This window comes from Anas acuta, chromosome 17 (assembly GCF_963932015.1).
Source record: "Anas acuta chromosome 17, bAnaAcu1.1, whole genome shotgun sequence".
NCBI lineage: Eukaryota > Metazoa > Chordata > Aves > Anseriformes > Anatidae > Anas > Anas acuta.
In genome coordinates, this window is record NC_088995.1 from 13231165 (window position 1) to 13252184 (window position 21020).

The window sequence follows — 21020 nt, forward strand, 5'->3', positions numbered from 1 at the left end:
CATAGAATTGGACTTTTTTATTTGATTTTATTTAACAATATCCATTCTAGATCTACAGATGCTTAACTGCAGTTTTCTTCTAAAGGTTAAAAATCTTTTATCAAAGATTATTCTCACCTTGTCAGAAATGCTTCAGTCCCTGCTTTACTCTGTGCGTGGGGTAAGCAGAGCTCACACTGAGTGCCCATTGTAGGAGGCAGTGACCTCTACAAGCAGGCAACCTCCCCTGCTCCTCGGCAGCGAGGTACAGAACTACAGCCCTTCTAAAAGATCTATGCGTTTTCCTCCCCACCACACTTTTCATCCTTATTGCACCTGGAATGAAACCATTTTCATACTCACTTGTCATTTTCTCCATAGCTGTTTAGGGATGATGTTGTGGAAATTACACAGATCACCAATGGGCACCCTGTGAAAAGACAAAGTTGGAAGCAACATTAGTAACAAAAGTGCAACTTCCGGTAAACCCTGCAAATTCAGCTAAATTTGCATGGACAACAGAACAGCTCGGAGCGATTTTATAATTAAGTCTAACTCAACATCCTTCTGCAGCTTTGTACTACAATATGTTTTAATCAATTAATTTTGGACAAACAAAATGACTTTTCAATAAAGCACTAGTTTAACAGGTTAACTGAATTAGTGCTAGTTTCTCTGAGAATCAGAGTCCTTTTCCAGCCTTTTTTTTTTTAATGTAATTTCTCTCTCTTGCCATTTGAGCAGTGATATCCTGTGGAGCAGCATCAAGTTTATTTTTACCACTTTCCCCCAAGTAAGTGCACCTTGCTCAAGAATAAGGAAACAAACTAGGAAATGGAGATGAGTTTCTCACAGGGGTGCATGACTAGCAGGCAAGAAGGTAGAAATGGTGACATTCAGTTGTCTAGAGCATCACACGCAGCAGTGAGAGACAATTATGAATAGAGCAAAGCAAATCAAGATCCCACTCAGATGCCCAACCAAGATTTATTTAAATATAAATATGTAATAGCCCTGCAAGATTTCTGTGCTTAAAGTAGACATTTCCATATGGGTTCTGACAGTTCCAGTACGCAGCATCCTGGGAGGTGGAAGAGTGCTTTATGGGATTACATGGGAATTATACAAAGGCAGATAATTATGGTCCTGCTGCCAGGGGTAGTGGCATGCCGCTGGCCCTCAGTACCATGTTGTGCCACTTTGGCACAGCTTTCCAGGCCAGGAGCTGGAAAAGAAGCGAGGTTTTTTTTTGCCAACAGTTCTGAACATAGTGCAACATCATCCCTTTAAATACTAAATGATTGTCTGTTAATTCCTGTATGATCTAATAAAACTTGAAGGTTTGGGTTTTTATCATCTTATGGAATTTAATAACCAGGTCCCAGACAGAGTATTATACACAATAGCTTGAAGTTTCAATTTTCTTTTAAATTCTTCAGGGTTTCTGCACAAGGTTTATACAAAATTATCTGACAAGTAATTTCTGCTTAATCTTACTAATTATACTCATAATCTTGTTAATTATCTTTGTAAAATTCTGCAAAACTTTCCTGTAATGGGAGAACTATAATTTTTGGAAGAAGTATTTTAGTTCTTTAATGACTGTGGATAGAAACACCTTATATTTATAAAATGAGAAAGGTGCTCAATAATTAAGAAGCAGCACCTACAGGTATTGCTTAGTTGTCCTAGTTTGGAATACATTCTGCAGGGCCGCGTTTAACAATCCCAGAACTTGATTGTGCTCTCACATACTTGTACAAATTAGGAATAACCCATTAGAAGCATATTTGTGTAAAAACTAAGCAAAGGCAAGATTTAAGTTCACTATTACATCTGTCTATTTAAGAAAGGAAAATCCCATATATATCTGAACAAAATCAGCAATAATCATATTCAACAGAGCAATAACACATTGACATAAACCCATCTGCTGAAGCTCTCTTTGCTGTGGCTATTTGAACTACCCTGGCTCTCAGGTATGCCTGCATCTATGATTCTCAATCAGATCTCCAATTGCTGAGCAGAGACAACCTTGTTGATTGGCACTGTTTTTCTTCTGATGCCAGTTGTCTTCCTTTAGTAAGCAAGCTCTACCTACATGTCACAGAAGCAAAAACATTTGTGCCTGACTAACTCTCCTTTATATTTCTAGTCTGCCAAAAGTTGGAAATTCAAAGGATTTAGTGTGATTCTTTGTCAATTTTAAATGGCAGTGAAGAAGAAAATTAAATGCAGAGTTCCTTTGGAAGATAATAAAACTTATGACATAGAGCAGTCATCTGCATAAAAAGATGTGTTAAGCCAGTGATAGTAAAATTTCGTGCACCTAAAGTGCAGCATTTGCTTTCTCTTTGCATTGACAGGATATTAAATGGTAGATGACATTGGAAGCAGCATCAAGGTTTTGTTACAGTGAAATTGAAGTATTTTTCCTTTAAGAAACAATCATTCCATAAATTCCAGGAAGGCTGAAAAAAAATGAGTTTAGCCTAAGGGGATCATAAGATTTATTTTGGACTGAAGAAATAATATGGATTATATATTATACACAAAAGTAAATGTATTTGCTTAATCTTTTGGCAGTAATAATTGCATAAGAGCTGTAAAGTTTAGTCTACCCCCATAACAGGTAATGTTAATGGTGTGCTGGCACTGGTTATCATCCATGAAAGAATTATGGTTATGGTTCTTCACTGTATCTGAATGTTTTCTCAGTTAGCAGATGCTACAAATATGCTCACCAACTCTATCCACAATCACCAAATTTATGATGCAATAGACTGTGCATTCCAGAGCACAGTATCGGATGAAAATGTTGCAGTACACCTTTCTGGCAGCTGAGCTATGGCAGTGGTGTCATCTGTGTCTCTGTAGTCCCAGCACAATACGGAGTCACACTGAAATGGGGCAAAACATCCTACACACATCCCTGTGCTGCTGCAGCATGAGTTCTCCAGGTCCCCAAGCCAACTAATTTAAAGCTACCTTGCAAACCCAGCATCAAAATGCAGCCTGCAGAGTAGGCATAAACTCTGAATAGCTGGGCACAGGAAGCTCAATAACACATCCTTTTTCAGACAGAATTCTCTGTAAATTTAGCCCAAATACAGTCTGAAGTGCAAAGCCTAAAATGAACATCAGACAGGTTACCAGTTTCCCTCCTCTTCTTTGCATTAAACTTTATATCTAATCCATTTTGCTTTACATTTCTGAGGCCCTAATGGTAAATAAAATAGAAAATGCCTGTAAATCTGTGAGCTGTGTTTTGAAAGCTTCTGTATCATCTATACATAGGAAAAAAAAAAAAACAAACAAACAACAACAAACAAACAAACAAACAGACGGGCTTTAGAAACTCTGAGGCAGACAGTTTGAAACAAGCAATTTTAAGACATTAATTCTGCAATGCTATATATGCAATTTATAGAGAAAGATGAAGATTAGACACTAATGAAAATATGTTTCTTTCCAACACTGAAAAGATCTATTTTACTTGATGGGGAAAAGTATATTCTCCCATCTGTTTTGTAGAAGTTAATTTTGTATGATTTTCTTTTCTTTTGCTATATTATACCTTATCTATGGAGAAGTCTACGATGACAGCAAATAACAAAGCTTAGATCTTTGCCAGCTTGGAACAAAATCTCCATTCTAAGGTGCTCCCCAAAGGAAAAGAAATCGTCACGAATAGGTAAACAGGTTAAGGTCAAAGAGCTACAACAGAATCTCCAGTATCACAAACTATATCATCAGCATCCTGCAGATGGGTGGGTGGGTAACATATTATTATGATAATCTGTGTGGGTTATGGTGAATCACCAAGGCAACAGTATTTTTTTTTCCAATCAATCTCAAGGTACTTAAGATAGTTTTAAAGGTAGAATATTATCACCTTCCTCAAATTTCTCTTCTTTTGAATTACAACTGCAGGCTTTAATGCAATTTCAGCAACCTTGGGACTAAAGATAATACCCACAACGTCAATCAGCTCTACGTATTTGGTATCCTGTCTCTCTGATTACTGTTGAATTCATTTTACAGGAGTAATAACCCTCAGAAATCTCAGCAGATATTAGCAGATCAGTGATGGTCAGTGTGGAGTTTGTTGTTCCCATCTCCTGTCAACTTGTGCCTCAAGTTTCAACTTGTTATTTAATAGAGACTCTGCAAATTTTTATATATGTACACAGAACAGATCTTCTGCTTAAATAAGAACAATGTGTCTGGGTTTTTAAATTCAGTACTGGAGTTTGATATTATTCCAGGAACTATGAGTTTGCAAAATTTAAATGTATTCACATTTCAAATAAAAGAATGAAAAAATGAACTATCTGTTTTGACTAACATGAGATGAGACATCCTTGTCTCCAATTTCTTTCCACCTTTTTTTGGTCAGTGCAAGAATTAGCCAATCCAAACTGTAAAAAAAACGTCCATTTTTATTAGATACTGCAATATGTATATCTGTTACAGTCTCAGGATGGCACAAGAATGCTTGACTTTTGACAGCTGTATTCAAGACAAATTTACCCTAATTTTTACAGCCAAACAAAATAATCTTGAGACGATTTTGTTAGTCTTGTTCCCCAGACTTGCAGAACTTAATATGTGGAAATTTTATGGGATTTATATGTAAATTCTCTCTACTGTACTTTCATCAAGGAGCAACCCAAAACTCTACTCAGTAGAGCACGAGCACATACTGCTGCTGAAAGCGGTACTGATACTTGATCTCTAATTAAACATTTCTGTTTGTATTCAGAGTAAATGTACTAACAAGAGAGAAAGCTGGGGACTGACAATAAAAAGAACTTATCAGTGCAGTGAGACCTCCCTCCCCTGCTCCTCCTATTGATTTGCTAATTTAGGATCTGATCTGGCCTAGTGACATCAAAGAATTTACTGCAGTGGGATTAGGTTTAGGGACTATATGTATTAACATTTGATTAAGACCAATTCTCAGTAAGGCAAACTCAGATCATAAGATCACTCTTTTACATATGCTTCTGAATATAATCTTGTCCGATGGTGAAGAAAATAAAAGCAAACAGCTCCTAAATGCTTACCCCATCCAATTCCGTAATAATATAAATGCTTGCTCTCTTCTGACCCAAATACTTTGATCACCATACTGTAGAGATGAAATCCTTCCACCAGCATCCATGCAAAAGCACTCAGAAAGAAAAAATGAAGGAGAATGGCCAAGATCTTGCAAGGCACCTAGATTAAGAACAACAACAAAAAAACATATTACTTCTTTGTGATGGTTTCATATTGGTTTTGCAATTGTTTCTTTCTACATTTATGCTAAATCACTGGTGTAAAACATTCTTAAAGAACAAAGCACTAGAGGACTACTTTTCCAGAGCATTTTGAGATAGATTCAGAGTAAAAAATCCTTTTACCTTATCAAAACAACAACAAAAATCCATTGCCAGACATGCTGTGGAAAGCAAAACTGATTGCTTATTTGTGCATAAAGGATACTATTACTAAAGTACATACAATATTTAAAAATTAGAAATTTGCAGATTCAACACCTGTTGCTGAGTTTGTAGTAAACAAGAAAATGAGACAAGTGAAGGTATAGACACTGTGATGTACTCTGCTTCCTCTTCTATGATGTTCTTCATATTAAAAATAGGATAACACACAGGTTAAATCACATTGCATTCTAGTGTCTGTCTGTCCGGGTTAAAAATTCTGTACAAGTTTCTTATGCTCCTCTATTAGCAACACTGATAAAAATTTTAAAAAATTACAGCAAGCTATAATTAGCTCTCAATTCCTATGGTGGTCATCTAGGTTGCCTTCCTGCTTGAATTCTCAGTTACTGAGTCTGAAATATGCACCTGCTGTATGCAAAGCTGTATTTGACAAGAACACAGTGATTAAGGCAAAGAACTGAAATTCTTCTCCGTAGGGTCCTTACAGACAGTTCAAATCCTCTGTGATAGACTTTTGGAGCACTATATGCCTGCCATCAAGATTCTGGCAATAGGAGCTAGTAGAGAAGTTTAATCAAAAGAAAAATACCATCAAGAAAGTAAGCCTACCCAGTGGAAACTGGACTATCTGCTTCAGTGTAAACTACTACATGTTTGAAATGAAATAAATGCTGCCCCAAAAGAGAGAGGAATGCCATGCCAAAGGCAATGCAGACAGAAGTAAAAATGTCCTCCTGAGTCCTGCTTACAGCCTTACTACAGCCTGCTTTGGAAACGCAGCCTGGGCCTGAGGCCTAGCTTTTCCTTAAGGGCTGTCATAGCAGCTCTCCACAGTTAATCTTCAAAGAAATCCTTTCGAAGAGATCCTTACATCTCTTACAAGTCTCTTATCAGTCTACCTTATAAAACAGTGAAAACTAACCCTTTCTTCTTCCCCACTCCTCACATATTCACACAGCACATTCTCCTTTCCCCCACTAATTGCTTTTCGAGGATGTCTCACCACAAGTGGTTTCCCTCATCATACAGTAATTGAACAGATGTGACTGCCAATGATCTTACCACACGACAACATTATTTGGTTTGCTTTCAGTTAAGGTACATTTTAAACATGTTCTTGGAATGTGTCCCAGCTTTATTTGATTTTTGCGGCTGGTAGCATACTGATGGTGGTCATTCTGCTTTGTAGCTGTAACATCCCTACTATGACACCTCCACAATTTTGGAGGAGTTGCTTGCTTGTGGTCCATAGAAAGATTCTTTTGTCTTCTTCAAGGATTTCCTTTCTCACCTGAACAAGTCACAGTAAGCTAACCAGTCCGGGGGAGCCTGTGTGCTGAGGAAGCATTACCAGCAGAAACCAGTTTGTTGCCATAGTGGTCTTCAAGGTACTAATCAGTAGCTTCCTTTGATGGTTTAGTTTAGCTGGTCTGTGGTGGCATTTTTTTTTTCTTTTTGTTGATAGTTTGGTACTTTGTAGGCTACTGAAAATTAAAACGTTGGAACTTTGCTAGTATAATAAAAATTGAGGCCTTCCAGTAAATTCTCAATTTTACTCAGCTAGTTCTGTGCTAGTAGAGGGACATTCTGATGCAAATCCCCTGTGATTACATGTATTAAAAAGCAATAACTTTAGTTTAAATTCATGTAAGTGAGATCTGTAAGTGCTTTAGTATTTCAAAAGGTTTGGTAACATAAAACTAAACCAGATTTGCTTATTGACAAAAACAGTAAAAACATTTCCAGTTAATTTCTTCATATGGCCATGAAATCTATTTTAATTCCTTTTGATTTCTACCAAAAGATTAGTCCACAAAAATATAAATGCAACATAAAGATGACTTGCAAGCTACTCTTGTCAAATGGATACTTTCAATTTTTTTGAGTAGCCAAGCAATACACATCACAAAACACCAGAAAAATAAAAATAAGCACAGTTGCAGGAGGCTGGTCTGTACATAATTTTGCATAATACTCATTCCACATTTATGCCTTACTTACTACTTTGAAAACATTCTCGAATGACAAAATTACCTTCTTGAAAGAGGCATTGCAAAGCCGAGAGAATGCACATTAAAAACAACTAGGTGACTATCATAGGATGCATGCTACGTATAGTAGGATACTTATAGAAAGACAGATCTTACTGCTGTTATTCCTACACTTGACTAATCGTGAGTCTGTGGAAATAGAAAAATCAGTCCAGCTAGTAGCAAAGCCTGTCATGCTATAGTTGTTGAGAAAGTAAAGCAGTCTCTCAGAAATGCCTCTAAGAAAATAATATTAATTTGTTCATTGAGGACAGTCTTAAAAGCAGGTAGGTAAATTTTCTTGTATTTTCTAAATCCAATTTCTAAGTGTTTTCATTTTGAGTTGCAATTTTATTGCATTTTTAAAAAGCACACTGAAAATGTCCTTCCCTGCAGTCTATATGCTATGCTGATACACAGTCTTGAAATTCTAGAGATATCTATAACACAAACAAAAGAAGTTCATTTTGTTTCTCCAACTACTGATATTAGGAATCAAGAATTTCTATTAAAAAAAAAAAAGTTCCTGAATGTGTTAGGAAGATCAAGATCCTATTGTGGAAGTTGAGTTTTGTGGTTAGTAAGTTAAACATTGATTCAAAAGGAAAAATGCAGTAGTATAAATTGCAAATGATTAAAGAATACATCTGAAATTAACAGGAAAATACTGCATGCTATATCTGGAATCAAAACCTAAATATCCCTAGAAATAGAGATGGCAAAAGATGGAGAGTCTAAAGGCAGTCACGTAAGAAAATGATGTGAGCTCAAGGTCTGTTTATCCAATGCCATTCCTTATTGTACTGCATTTCCTCAAGCAGACTGGTAGCACCTGTCCTCTCAAGCAGAGCACTTATAAACTGTTTAGCACTAAATATACCCACCTTTGGCAGAAGGAGAAGATTAAATACACCTTCTAGCATACATACTGCCTCCCTCTTTTTGTAAACTACCATTTAGCGGTCCAATTACAGCAGCAATTAAAGGTATTAAAACTGATGTCCAAGCTAGTGAGAACAGAGCATTCAGAAACAAGTACACAAGACTAATAAAAGGATGGATCACAACATTCCTGATCCCTAGAGGTTATAACAATAAAACTAAAAGTGCAGAGGATACATACTTCATGCTTTTCAGCTTCAAGATCTTTACAGTATTGTGCCATACAATTATTGCTGTTACAGAGGAGATAAGGCTGAAATATCCAGGGACTCTCTGAAACGTTTAACTTTAAAAAGCCTATTGCATAAAAAGGCTTGCTTTCTGTGAGCTATGGTTTTAAAGGAGAAAAAGTATTCATACTGGTAAACATAGTGGCCAATTCACACCAAAATATAATCACATGGAAAAGATCACTGGTTGGAGAACCAGCCCCTTTGGATGTAAATAAAGGCAGGCTCAGAGAGCTTCTAATTATGGTTTCCCTATGGGTAAACATATAAGAAATTAATACAAGTTTTGATGTTACATGAATTTACCTACACCACTTCCAAAAGAAGTACCTGATACCTTTTGTCTGGTTTCATAAAAAATAATTTCAATATAAGTGAAGTCAGTTTTGAAGAGGTTTAAGAGACATTAAAATATGCACCTGTTAAACTGCAACATAAGTCAATGTGAGTGCTTCACAAGCTTAGCTACCTGTTCTCAACTGAACAAGCGAATGTCAGTGTAAACAGGGCATGCTATAAATGCAGGTGGACCCTGGGATAGGACTCTGAAGAATATGAGCTCTACCAATATCCAACTAAAAGCAGGAAATGCTTTGTAGTATTTAAAAAGGCTGGAGGTGATGCAGGCTTGATAAGGTGTAAAGAAGCTTTTACAGCTTATCAGAAGTGGTTCAGCTGGATTGTTTGAAAATCTGGATTGGCTACAAAAAGAGAAACTGTGAGAATAAAACACCTCTTATGCCCAGGGAACATTTATTGCCCTCCAACCTATGTTCTTTCAGCAGAATGTTAGCTCTATACTTACTTAGAGAGGATTATTTTAATACCTGGCTTACTTTGTCTTCAGGTTTAGGTTGCATCCTTTGTTGTTCTCCACTGTCTCAATTTCATCTTTCATATAAGCCATTTCCTATTATTTTCCCCCTTACACATTATCTTAACTCAGGACCTACCTGGATGTTAGGGTTGTTCATACCTGGAGGAGTACGAACTTACATAGAGTTTGTACATCCTCATGGAATAATAGCCTATGTAAAAGCAGACATTATTTATAAACTTAACAGAAGCTCAAGGTATCCCATTTGAGATGAATATAAATTTAAGTAGCTATTGTATTGGTAAAATTAAAAGTATGCAAACTTCTTACTTACTGGTACTAAGAATGAGAATAAGAAAAGATTAGTAGAAACTCCTTTTTACTTGTCCAAAATAATATGGTGCAACAGCTGACCAGAGAAGCAGCCAAGTTTTGCCAATTACACAAACAGAACATGCTGGAAGATTATTTGAAAATCAGTTTTTGTTTCTGCCTTTTTCAAGTGGGACATTACATCAACAGATCTTATGTGATTTAAAATAGCATTTTTTATTCCTATTTTTTAACAGTGGAAACAAATCATTTTCACTAGTGTGTAATACAATTACCTTGGCATACTCATCTTAATTGAGTCTAATTAATGTTTTAGGTGCCAATTCTGATGGTTTAGACCATGGCACTCTGCGTAAGAATTCCCACCTACAGTAGATCTATAAAATCAGTCTGTAATTTAAAGTTCAGGTCATCATGATATGGCAGAAAATGCCTAAACTTGCTTAAAGCTTAAGTTCCAGGTAAGCAATATGAACATGTATGTCATTTGCTTAAATAGTTGCCCGAGTTGCTTAGGAAGTATACATGTGCTTTGCAGTACTGAGGATCTTGGTTTAAACTCTTAGCAAAACCTAGAGGCAATGCTTTCTGCCACCTCTGGCTAAGTAAGCAATGCTTACCGTACCTTTCTCATTGATTATGACTCAGGTCAAATAAGCATGAATGATATTTTAAAAATATCTGAATTTCCAGAGTAGAGATCATGAACAATAAATTGCTATTCAAAACAATAGCATATTCTACCACATAAACAAAACTTCATGAATAACAACAACAAAAAGACCTTCTGTTTTGCAGACCAAGAAAGCAGAATAAATTTTGAGTTTCACCAGGAAGCTCATTACCTACCAGCAAGAATAAGATGACTTTTTAAAATGAAGAAAAAAAAAGGGGTTGGGGTGGGGGTGGGGGAGGAAAGAAAGAAAGAAAAATCAATCACCTAACAGAAATACAAATGAACTACCACCCTACCTAAATACAAAATTCATACAACCTTCTCCAATACAGAATTGTTTTGCAAACAGACGTGGACAGATACTATTATAACAATACTGAACTCACAGAAAGCTTTATCCAGGTTGTGAAATGGCATTTTTGGCGAAGGCATGTTAAAAATGGGAGATCTCACCTGCAACAGACACTTTCTTGCATGCAGCAGTCATACCATGCAGATGCCTTCCAAAAACACAGCCATTCTCTGTCTTGCACTTACCGTTCCAGGGCTGAACTGAAAACTGGTGAGAAGCAGGATCTGAGCTACCAGGACAGCAAAGGACAGATTCGCATGGATATGATAGCGCTGGTTGCGGATGGTGCTCACAGACCTGGCAGAAGACAGAAATACACTTTAATAAGACGGTATTCCAAGAAACATGAACACATTTATGATTTATCAGAAAGCATTTTGTTTGGCTTTTGGTCTCTTGCCCTGGTGGGGTTATCACAATGTCTTCTCAGCACTTTTTCTGCCAGAACTGACTGGTATCTACCTGGTTTCTTGTTTACTCTGCAACCATTCTGAAGGCAGCAGCAATCTGATTTTCACATTAACTAGCTCTGCTAATGACTTGTGATGGAATATTAGCAAAGGGCTTGATTCTGAATGGTGCTGAGCTGTCAAGGAGGGACATCAGATCTGCACTTCACAGAAAACATTCAGCACCTTGCACCATCTAGCCCAGACTGTCCCACAAAGTTTCCATTTGTATTTTGTTGAGATTTGCCTGTATTCAAAATAAGTGAACTTGAAATGGATATTTTTGACTTTACCAGTGCCACTTCTTAGCACAAGAAATATAGCTGCTTACACATATGGGCAATGCCCGTCTTGATGGAGCACTGACCATGATTACAACATTATATGAACCTTGTCTCTCTTGTCTTTACAAAAGCTGGCAGGAAATCTGACAAGGACATGGTTTCCTGGCAGCCTTCTGACCTTTTGCTACTCATCCAGAAATAGGAAGTAAAAACCAAAAACATATATCTGAACATTTCAGGCCTTTTGCATAATTTTATTATTTTCTTTAAAATATAGAACAGTGGTAATGACTACAAGTTTTCTCTTTCAACTCATGCTGCCTGCCAGTCCCTACTGGCAGTTTTAATTGTTTTGGGAGACCTGGACCGTTTGGCTGCATGAATGGCAGCGCTTCCTCTGCACAACAGTACACACTCCCATCTTTCACTGCATCACGCTGCACTGTGATGATTTTTACAACAGCTGGTGATACATTGTGCACGAGCCCTTCAGCAGGATGACACAGAGTTGATGATGCAGATGATGGCTTGCTATCATCCCTGCTCTTCCAGTGCTGTTTCTGCCAGAGTTCCATTAGAAGGGAGTGAAGAGGGAGTCTAAAAAACGCATCAATGTCCCAAAAGTAACCCAGAGGCAGGTTGCACTGCTTGGTGCCAGTGGCTTTCTAACAAGGAGCTTCATGTGGTTACAAACTGGAGTTGTCATTGCCCAGAAGGCAATCAGGACTGCCCCCCTGAGAAGCAGCGGTCCTTGCCAGGGTGCAGAGTAGCAAAAAACTTGCCAGATTCCTCTCCACTTACCTCATGATCAGCTAACGCTACATTGCAAAATCTCACTTCAGCTGTCTAATGAGGCCCCGCTCTCCAGTGAAAACCTAATCAAATTATTTTTTTATTGGCAGTTTGAATGATTCTGTATATAGGTGGGGTGCTTAACACTGTGATAGTCAGCTGGGTCCAAACTCTCTTTCCAAGTGTGCTGTTTGCCTCCAATTTCTCAAGGAGTTTTCAGCCCAGCTGCAGCAGTATCAGCTTCTTTTGCTCATTTTCCTTTCTAAACACTCTAACAATAAGTTTTGTGCTCAAGACAAAAATGGAGCAGATCATTCCCCTTAGCCTAAGTATGTCAATAGCGCAATGCCAGATAGGCAGACATCGGACTTGTTTAGATTGGATTTTGCCACACATTGCACACTTAATCCAAGTATGACCAACACAGATCTTGAGACTTGGAAATAAGTCTTTTGGAATAAACAAACATTGCAATCAGTTTATTGGGTTTCAGCAAACCCTTTTTCCTAGAAACTGGCCTCTTAACAGGACATTCAAAAGACAAGTTTAGGCACAGAAATCAAAACTTGAACTCCTGAGTAGGAAGAACATGGTTTAGTGCTTAACAAGAAAGGAGACAGGAATCACATTCCTTGTTAAGATCCCAATCTGCTGCGCAATCTTGGGTGAGTTATTTCACCCCTTGTCAGATTTTCTATTTTTTAAACAGAAACCTCTATAAAAGCTTTTTTTTTTTTTTTTTTGCTTTTTTTTTTTTTTTTCCAGAAATGTTTGTATCAAGCCTAGCTGGGCCTCAAACTCAGCTGTCACTACTGGAACATAAACAGGCAAAGAGGCCGTAAGTGCCCACAGCAAAAACCTTCCCAGTGCAGAAAGCACAGCAAAGGGGTTGCTGTATAACAGGTGTGAGGATGCAGGGATCTAGAGGATTTAAACACGAGAGAGAGTGAATTTCACACTTCCTATAGTGTCCTTCATCCTCCTAAAGGAACAAAATTAGTAAACTCACCCAACAGAGAACAGAAAGATACTTGAAAATAAATGTGGGTTATATGATGCAGTTGTAGCCAATCCTTACAAAACAGAAATGAGGCATCTAATGTTGACTGAGCCTTCCTGTCCAGGCACACCTACATGGCTTATAAATATACTGCCTTACAGAAAAGATGGTTGCAAAGCAGAAAGAAGTACTGCTCGTTTCACTCCGAGAAATTCCAAGAAATATCTAGTGGGGAGAGTGGGTGTGATCCTGCAGTCCTTGCTGATAGCCTTGAGCTCCTGATCAAACACTCTACAGCCTCCTCGCAAGATTCCTGAATTATAGCAAAACATGGACATTAAAAAAAAATAAATTAAAAAATCTAAAAATGCCACATAGCATGGAAATAGCTTGCTATATAGAGACCACTCCATTTCGGGAAATTAAAGTAATTAAGAAATAACCAACCATTACAAATACATGTGCAGGATCTAATTAAGGAAGGTTGTAGAATTAATAGCCTTTGTTTTATTCTGAGCACCTAAAAGGATCCAAATCAGTGGCTTGAAATGCATTGTTCGGCTTTTCTACATCAAAGTTCTCAGCAGGTATTAGGTTAAAATCACTCACGACAACACAGCAAATGTGACCAGCGTGATCGTCAAGCAGAAGATGGACAGAGCACAGCCGATGTAAGTGATGGAGGAGAGGGCCACCTGGTGTTCTCTCGTTAGCTGTACACAAATGAGAAGGAAAAAAACAAACAAACAAAAAAACAACCACTATTAGTTGATTTGTTACATTACAGAACCATAGGTCAGCCGCCCTGCACGTAGCTTTTCCTCTTCCCTTGTCCCCATATATAAGGGGTTCATGATCATTCACTGCTGTGTCTGATGTGCAAAATGAAGAGCTGTCTGAACTGTCAGTCGCACAGCCAGGGCATCCACATGCCTGTGGCATTTTGGTTCCCTCTTGCACTTCATAAGTCAGTATTTCCTCAAAACAAGTTAGCTCCTCCACTGCTGTGATAGCATCAAGCCTGAGATTAGAGCAGTTTATTGGGCTGCACAAACAATGTCAGCAATGGGATATTTCACAGCTCACGGGGCACTTTGCTAATGCTCTCACACTGCAATAATTTACATCGTTGTGCAAATACCAGAAGTGCTTCACATCAGTGAGAACTGACAAACCAAGATAACCCATAAATCACAGGCCATTTATAGCCCACTTGTTTTGTTTAATGTATCATGTTTTCAGTGCCTGTTGAAGGAGGTGGACTAACATCTACAGAATGGAAAACCAGAAAAAAAGACCCAGCAAGAGCAGCCAGAGTGTAAACCTCTATGTTCAGCCTCCGTTTTTATGTACAGGCACCTTTTGTAGAAGTAATTCAATCTTCATGAACATTTAGTCTGTGACTCTACAGTACCCACTACTAGGATATATGTTAAAACCTGGAGAGATTCAAAGGGGGAGGGACATTTTGTTTTGTCTCTTCATCCTAACTTGATCAGAAAGTGTGCTTTAATTTTCCATGCAAGTTCACATACAAAAATGACAAAAAAGCCACACCTAACAAAGGCAGCCAGACAGTATTAATATATAATAAGTAGAACAGAACTAGGCAGGAAAAAGTTTTCTCATCTCAGAAGAATTTTCAAACATATCTCCTGACTTGAATTTTGATAGAGCTGACATTTTCATAAACTATGCATCTGAAAACAAATATGTGGTCAATCCAAAAGTTTTGTTTATTATTACTATTATTATTTTATTTTTTTTGAAATGCTATGCTTTTCTTTCAACATTTATTTGCTATGCATTTAATTCCTGGCTGAAAACTCATTCAGAATATTTATTAATTCAAAAAAAAATACTGAAAAAAACCAATATATTTTCCTGTTTATTTATTTATTTATTCTACAGTAAATCTGTCTAATATAAATAATCCATCCTCACAGTTTCGGATTTTACATTATTTCCACAAACACAATATAATTTCCTGCCACACAAAGTATTTCGTCAAAGATTATTGACCCCAGCAGTTCTACTGATAAATTTCCCCTTAAAATTCCTTTTAAAGGAGAGAAATGAATGTCATGTGTTTCTGAAGAAAATAATAATAATAATAATAATAATAATAATAATAATAATAATAATAATAATAATAATAATAATAATAATAATAATAATTTCATATACAGATAAAAATGATACACTGTATATGTCCATTTTTCCTGTAATTATCCACTAACAGTACAGCTCACGTGCAGTCAGTTTCACAGCAGAACCGATTCTGGCTCTCCCAGCAACCTGAGCACTATCAAGCAATGCAGCAGCAGTGCTGAAAGACAACTGTTGCTATGGTGTTACAGTTCCTAGGAAATATGATGCAGCTCTTTTTTCCTCTTACTTTTTTTTTTTTTTTTCTTTTTCAGCCAAGGACACATTTCTTGCCCCTGACTTGGATAGCATCAATTACAGAGACAAAAGAGTTCTGTATGCTGGACCAGCCTAAAAGGTCCACTTGATTTCTACGAAAGAGCTTCTGTCTCTCATCATTGCCCAGAAAAGCCATGTATAGCTTTCACAGATTGTTCCTGAAATAGGAATAACTTCCATGGTAAACTGGGCAGTTTTGAAATGATTTCCTCATCAGGGATATTCACGTCCAAAATGTGTGGACCTCATTTCCTGATTGCTCTGATACACATCCGTTTCTCTTGCTATGGTTGACATGCAGTTCTCCAGAGAGAGGAGGGGAGCAGAGGAAACTTTCCCAGCTTCTAGTCATCCTGAAATCAGAATTTCTCATCAATTCAAGGCTTGCTTTCACTCTTTTCACTCCCAACACCTGCAGCCAGAAACTCTCCTTACAGAGGTGAAAGCTGCTCAGCACTCATTTCAATTTCCACTGGTCTATCACAGTGTTTGCATTGGCAAAGGCGGATAATGTCTGCCAAGGAAATGTCTTATGATCACATGCAAGGACAGAAGATGCTGGGGACCCATCTAGTGGAAACAGGCAAAAATCAAAAGCTTTTCTTTTTCCAGTATACATGAAAAAGAAGATAATAATCACACAGATTATTATCTATCATAACTTTTCTATCATGACTAACTAATTTCTATCATAAATAACATGCCTCTAACAAAGTCGCTTCTCTGGGCTTTAGCCCAGTCTTCCTCCAGAAAACCCTGCAGGGCAAGACAAGGCATGAGTCAGGCACTCCCAGGTGGAGCCCCTATTAGTTGGAAACTGCAAAGAAAAAAAAAAAAACACTCCTAAACAAAACATAAAAAAGCCATTCAAACCTAAAATAACTTACATAGGTACCCACATCTGTGAACTGGAAATCACTCTTGCCTCTGGTAAACATGACCAAAATCTGACAATGCTGATGAATGATGTTCTTAAATCAATACCCCCATCTGTATGCTAGCAACTGTTTCAAAAGCAACATCACTGAAGTTCACATTATCATCTTGCCTGGTGTAAGGGACAAAAATCTTGTAGGTAGTTCTGAATCGTTTTTTATTAAGAAAAAGGTAGAGCCCTCTGATAGCTGTTCTCAAACTGAACTGTCAGGTTGGAGTTGCACCAGAGAGCAGTCCCTGCTCATATAGCCTCCCTCCACTGCAACCAACTCCTTTTTGTGGATGATATCTATTGTAAGGGATACAGCACAAAGAGGCCTGGAATGATTCCCAGCAAGTGCAGCCTCATTTCTAAAGACAGGTATATGATGGGGAAGAGAACAGAACCTGTACTTAAAATACCAGGTCTCTACTAACTCCTCACAACCCAGCTGTTACACCACAGCTATATGGTGTGTGTCTGTGCTCACACTATACGCATGCAGTTTTTTGTAGAAATACCTGGACTGACAAAACGTGGGGCCTCATCAATTCAGAAAAAAAATCCCATAAATCCCAGTGCTCTGATAGGAGCTGATTTCATCTCACCTCCGCTTGTCTATTTGCAGTTTTTCTGACTTAGTTCATGACATGGAATACAAGACAGTAATTTGGGATGATCTTGTAGTCAGCACAAAAATGCTAATCAGGCTGTAATGTTATTACTAAAGAAAATAGCATTAAAGAGTAGCAAATAAAACATTGAGCAATCTGTGAAGTAGTCCCATGAGGATGATTCTCACACTTGTCCCAATCTACATTAAATTATTCTTTGCTTCTAAAAGATTTTGTTTCTTTGAGGGTATAAGGTCATCTTCTAAAGTCTTCAGCAAGCTGAAACACTAGGAAACAAGCTCACACAGACATGAGTGTTAGTAATCATGAACACTATAAAAGACAGATGTTTCTTCGTTTCAGCTTTGAGAAACACTTAAATCAAAAACTCATACTCCATATAAAACTCCCACCCTTTTAGTTTAGCCTGTGACAGCCTTTACCTTGCAAGTGTCACTAATAATGTGGACAAAGATCTGACAGATTCAGCAGTTACACCCATCTAAAATATTATAGTCTGTTGTCTTACCCTACTTCTAACTCATAAAAGAAGTTAGTACATTGCTCAACAATTTTATTTTGGAAACTCATAGGCAACCGGATGGCCTGAGAAATGATCCTGGAAACACACCAGAACAGACTTCAAATGTATATTTTTCTTTTATGATGTTGTTAATAACAAGAAAACGAGTGACATCTAACTCCTCAGTTTAAAAATAACTGCACAGGAAAATGAAAATATATTATTATAATGGGATGGTACTTTTCATCTCTGGAGGATCTGGAAAAAGTCAGTTGAAGCTGAAAGGTTTGTTTGGAAGACTGTACTCTAAAAATTGTTAACTGTATCTAGATCAGAAAACCTATTTATTTATGTAATATTAACAAGCAACCATCTCACACAGCACAGCAATCCATCAAAAAGCTAAATGGTCAATAGAGACAGAAAATATCAATGGATCATATCAGAGCATCTGTCTGGGCAGCACAGATCTGTCTCTGCTCAGCATCCAGGTATTCCCTTCTTTTCTCTGAATTCTGCACTCTTGTTGCTGTTATTCCTTATTCATCTCTCCATCAGTTGATCCCTCGTCTTCTCCTTTGCAGAAGGTGTGCCTCTGGTTTTGTCCGGAGAAGGGACATTTTGGGGGAGTGCTAATGTAAACTTTTCTTATTTACATAGTGCAGAATATTCTTACCTGTTTGCCTTTAGAGGCAGCACGTCACAGGGCTGAGTTCAACTACTTAAATCTACATTTGTCATAGATTAAAAGGGTTGTTTGTATACCAAATTAATGTTGACAATGTAGCCGTGAAGGAATAATTTCATTTTCTAAACTCCTTTTGAATCCTCTGTTCTGAAATGCAATTACTTAAAAAAAAAAAAAAAAAAAAAAAAAAAAGCTAGTTTTGAACCAAAAAACAGTTTTACAGCCTTAAGAAATGAAGCCTGCAGTCTTATCCTTTGCATCTTAGAGTGTGCATTATTGGTAGAATTCAGAATATGATATTTTGCATGTGTTTAAATAGTGTAAACATTTTATAAAACCAGTTATTTGTTTACCAGTGGAAATGTAAGACATGACAACTGTATTTTGCCCTAAGTCTTAGCATAAGAACAAGTGATATTTTTGTGTCTCTTCTGGCCAGCTTGCCATCTAAGAGCAGCATTACTATCACAAAGACAATTACAATGACGTATGATTTTTGCCCTGTTTACCAAGCTGCCTGAGATCTGCCATGAGTTGATCAGCTGCTAGCTTGGCCTGAAATCTACTCTCCAACCCTTCTACAAAGGCTTGAAATGATTTCTTCTGAGACATTTCTTGGAGGGAGGAAAGGGAGGAGAGGTAGGGTTGAAAAATTAAGGTTCAGACAACCCTCTTGATGCTGCACCTTTAAAATGCAATCTGAATCCAATTAAGAAAAGGATGAATAATTAACTTTGGCAGCCTGAGTGTTTCAGAGACATTAAAATGCTGGCCTTGGCTGATGAAGCTAATGGTTTTAATTGCCTCCAGAAAGGCTGCTGAAATTCAATTTCAGCCCAGTGAGGCCTTTATTTATATATTAAATAATAATAACAATACAAATCACTGTTTTCCTTCAGCTTGCCAAGCACTTTGTTATGTACATAACATTATGTGCCTCTTTTTTTTTTTAACATTAACATCTGTGTTTCATTCAGGAGGCTCAGTCTACTCACTGAGACCACAAGTATGATTTTGGTGGGGCCACACCTAATGGGGCTACACAATCACTACTCATAGCAAAAAAGTCTAACTCTGTTCAGAGACACTTTTCTCAATCCACAGTATAACAGACACCTTCAGAGGAAAAAGGCCTCTCAGAGTCATGTTTTGCAGCGCAATCATCTTTATCAGCCATTTCCAGCAGAACTGCTTTTGAATTCCCATTTGTTATGAACTCCACATCTCCTGGAGATTAGCAGGGAAGTGCTACAAAGGGGACTTACTTTTCAGGCATTAAAGGAACCTTTTCCTCCAGCCAGCCCAGCCCGGTGGTTGCTATTTAAAACTTTTCGCTGTGACATGAAAAATCTAGAATTTTCCAAATATCTCTGCCAAAGTATTAATTAAAGCCCACATTGCCTTTTAGAGCAGTTCTGGGCAAGATGTCATCAAACAGTAGGTAATCTGCTCATTACAAACCTCACCCAGCAAGTTTCTCGTTCAGATGAAGCCTAAAGGAAGCATGGCAGGGCGGAAGGACTCAAGTTGTGAAGCAGTACCAATTACAATAAAGTTTGGGGATCAGAAAAACAGATTTTTGCAAGTCTTTCCTCATATCTCTGTTTGTGTAACACAGAGCAGTGTGCTTTTTTGGCTTCATTTCAGGCCTAAGACCTGCAACTTTCTCGGAAGAAATGGTAAATGTATTTACAGCAGATTATCCTCTGTGAAACTGAAGGAGCTACTTTTGCCCATACACCTCAGACTTCTACATCTGTTCTCTACTTTCTGTTCCAGCAAGAGCAGACTCATACTGTTCTCCAATTAACAGACAAACCAAAGTTCATGAGAGAGGCCTATGAGGAGAGGAAAACCCATTGTGGGTCCAGCAGGCTCTAGCAGGCAGAGAAACAATGGTCTCCTGCCAAAATGAGCCTTAGATCTTTCAGAGCAGTTGAGGATAATTAAATACCCAGCTCCCAGCAAAATTCAATGAAAATGAGTATGTCTGCTTCCCTTCTCCCCGGTTTGGGCTCTGATTCAGAAATGTCCATTTCGATTCAGGACTGTGGCTAGCTGTGGCTTGCGCTGCAGCCAGGACTCCCCAGGTACCCAGCCCTGCGTTTCCCCTACAGCACGCTTTGGGGAGAAAGGGCTTGAAAAGGTCAGCACCAGAAGCAGACTGAACCAGACAGTACAGAAGGACTAAGTTTAATGATGTTCAACAAAAAATAGTGATGGGTGCAGTACCATTAGATTTTTATACTGCATGGGGAAATCCTTTAGCTCAGCACTTTCATTCCCATCATAGAAAGGGAGACTATGTTATTTTGCTAAGTGTTTTGATTAAAGCAGAGTCCTATTTCATACTCTTTTGACCATTATAGCGCTGTTAAATATTTGTGCTTTCCAAAATAAAAAGTAATTTTTTGTTCTGTTCTGCTGAGTGAAATTCAGTAATTGCCAAACAATTCTCCAAGAGATGTCAGGAGTTTAGTATTTTGCAGCATTAGTCCAACTTTTTTCTGTGTAATTA

General features: G+C 37.7%; 1 protein-coding gene across 3 annotated transcripts in view; it reads right to left on the minus strand.

Annotated features, from left to right (window-relative positions):
* The window catches only part of ADGRD1 (adhesion G protein-coupled receptor D1), a 156171-nt gene that overhangs the window by 36843 nt on the left and 98308 nt on the right, over nt 1-21020 (minus strand). For all 3 annotated transcript variants that reach the window (XM_068653723.1, XM_068653722.1, XM_068653724.1), the window contains 4 exons: nt 13944-14047; nt 10995-11106; nt 5049-5202; nt 343-409 (listed from right to left, as the gene is read on the minus strand). In XM_068653723.1, the coding sequence (XP_068509824.1) occupies nt 343-409; nt 5049-5202; nt 10995-11106; nt 13944-14047 (437 nt within the window). The remainder of the gene's footprint in view (nt 1-342; nt 410-5048; nt 5203-10994; nt 11107-13943; nt 14048-21020) is intronic.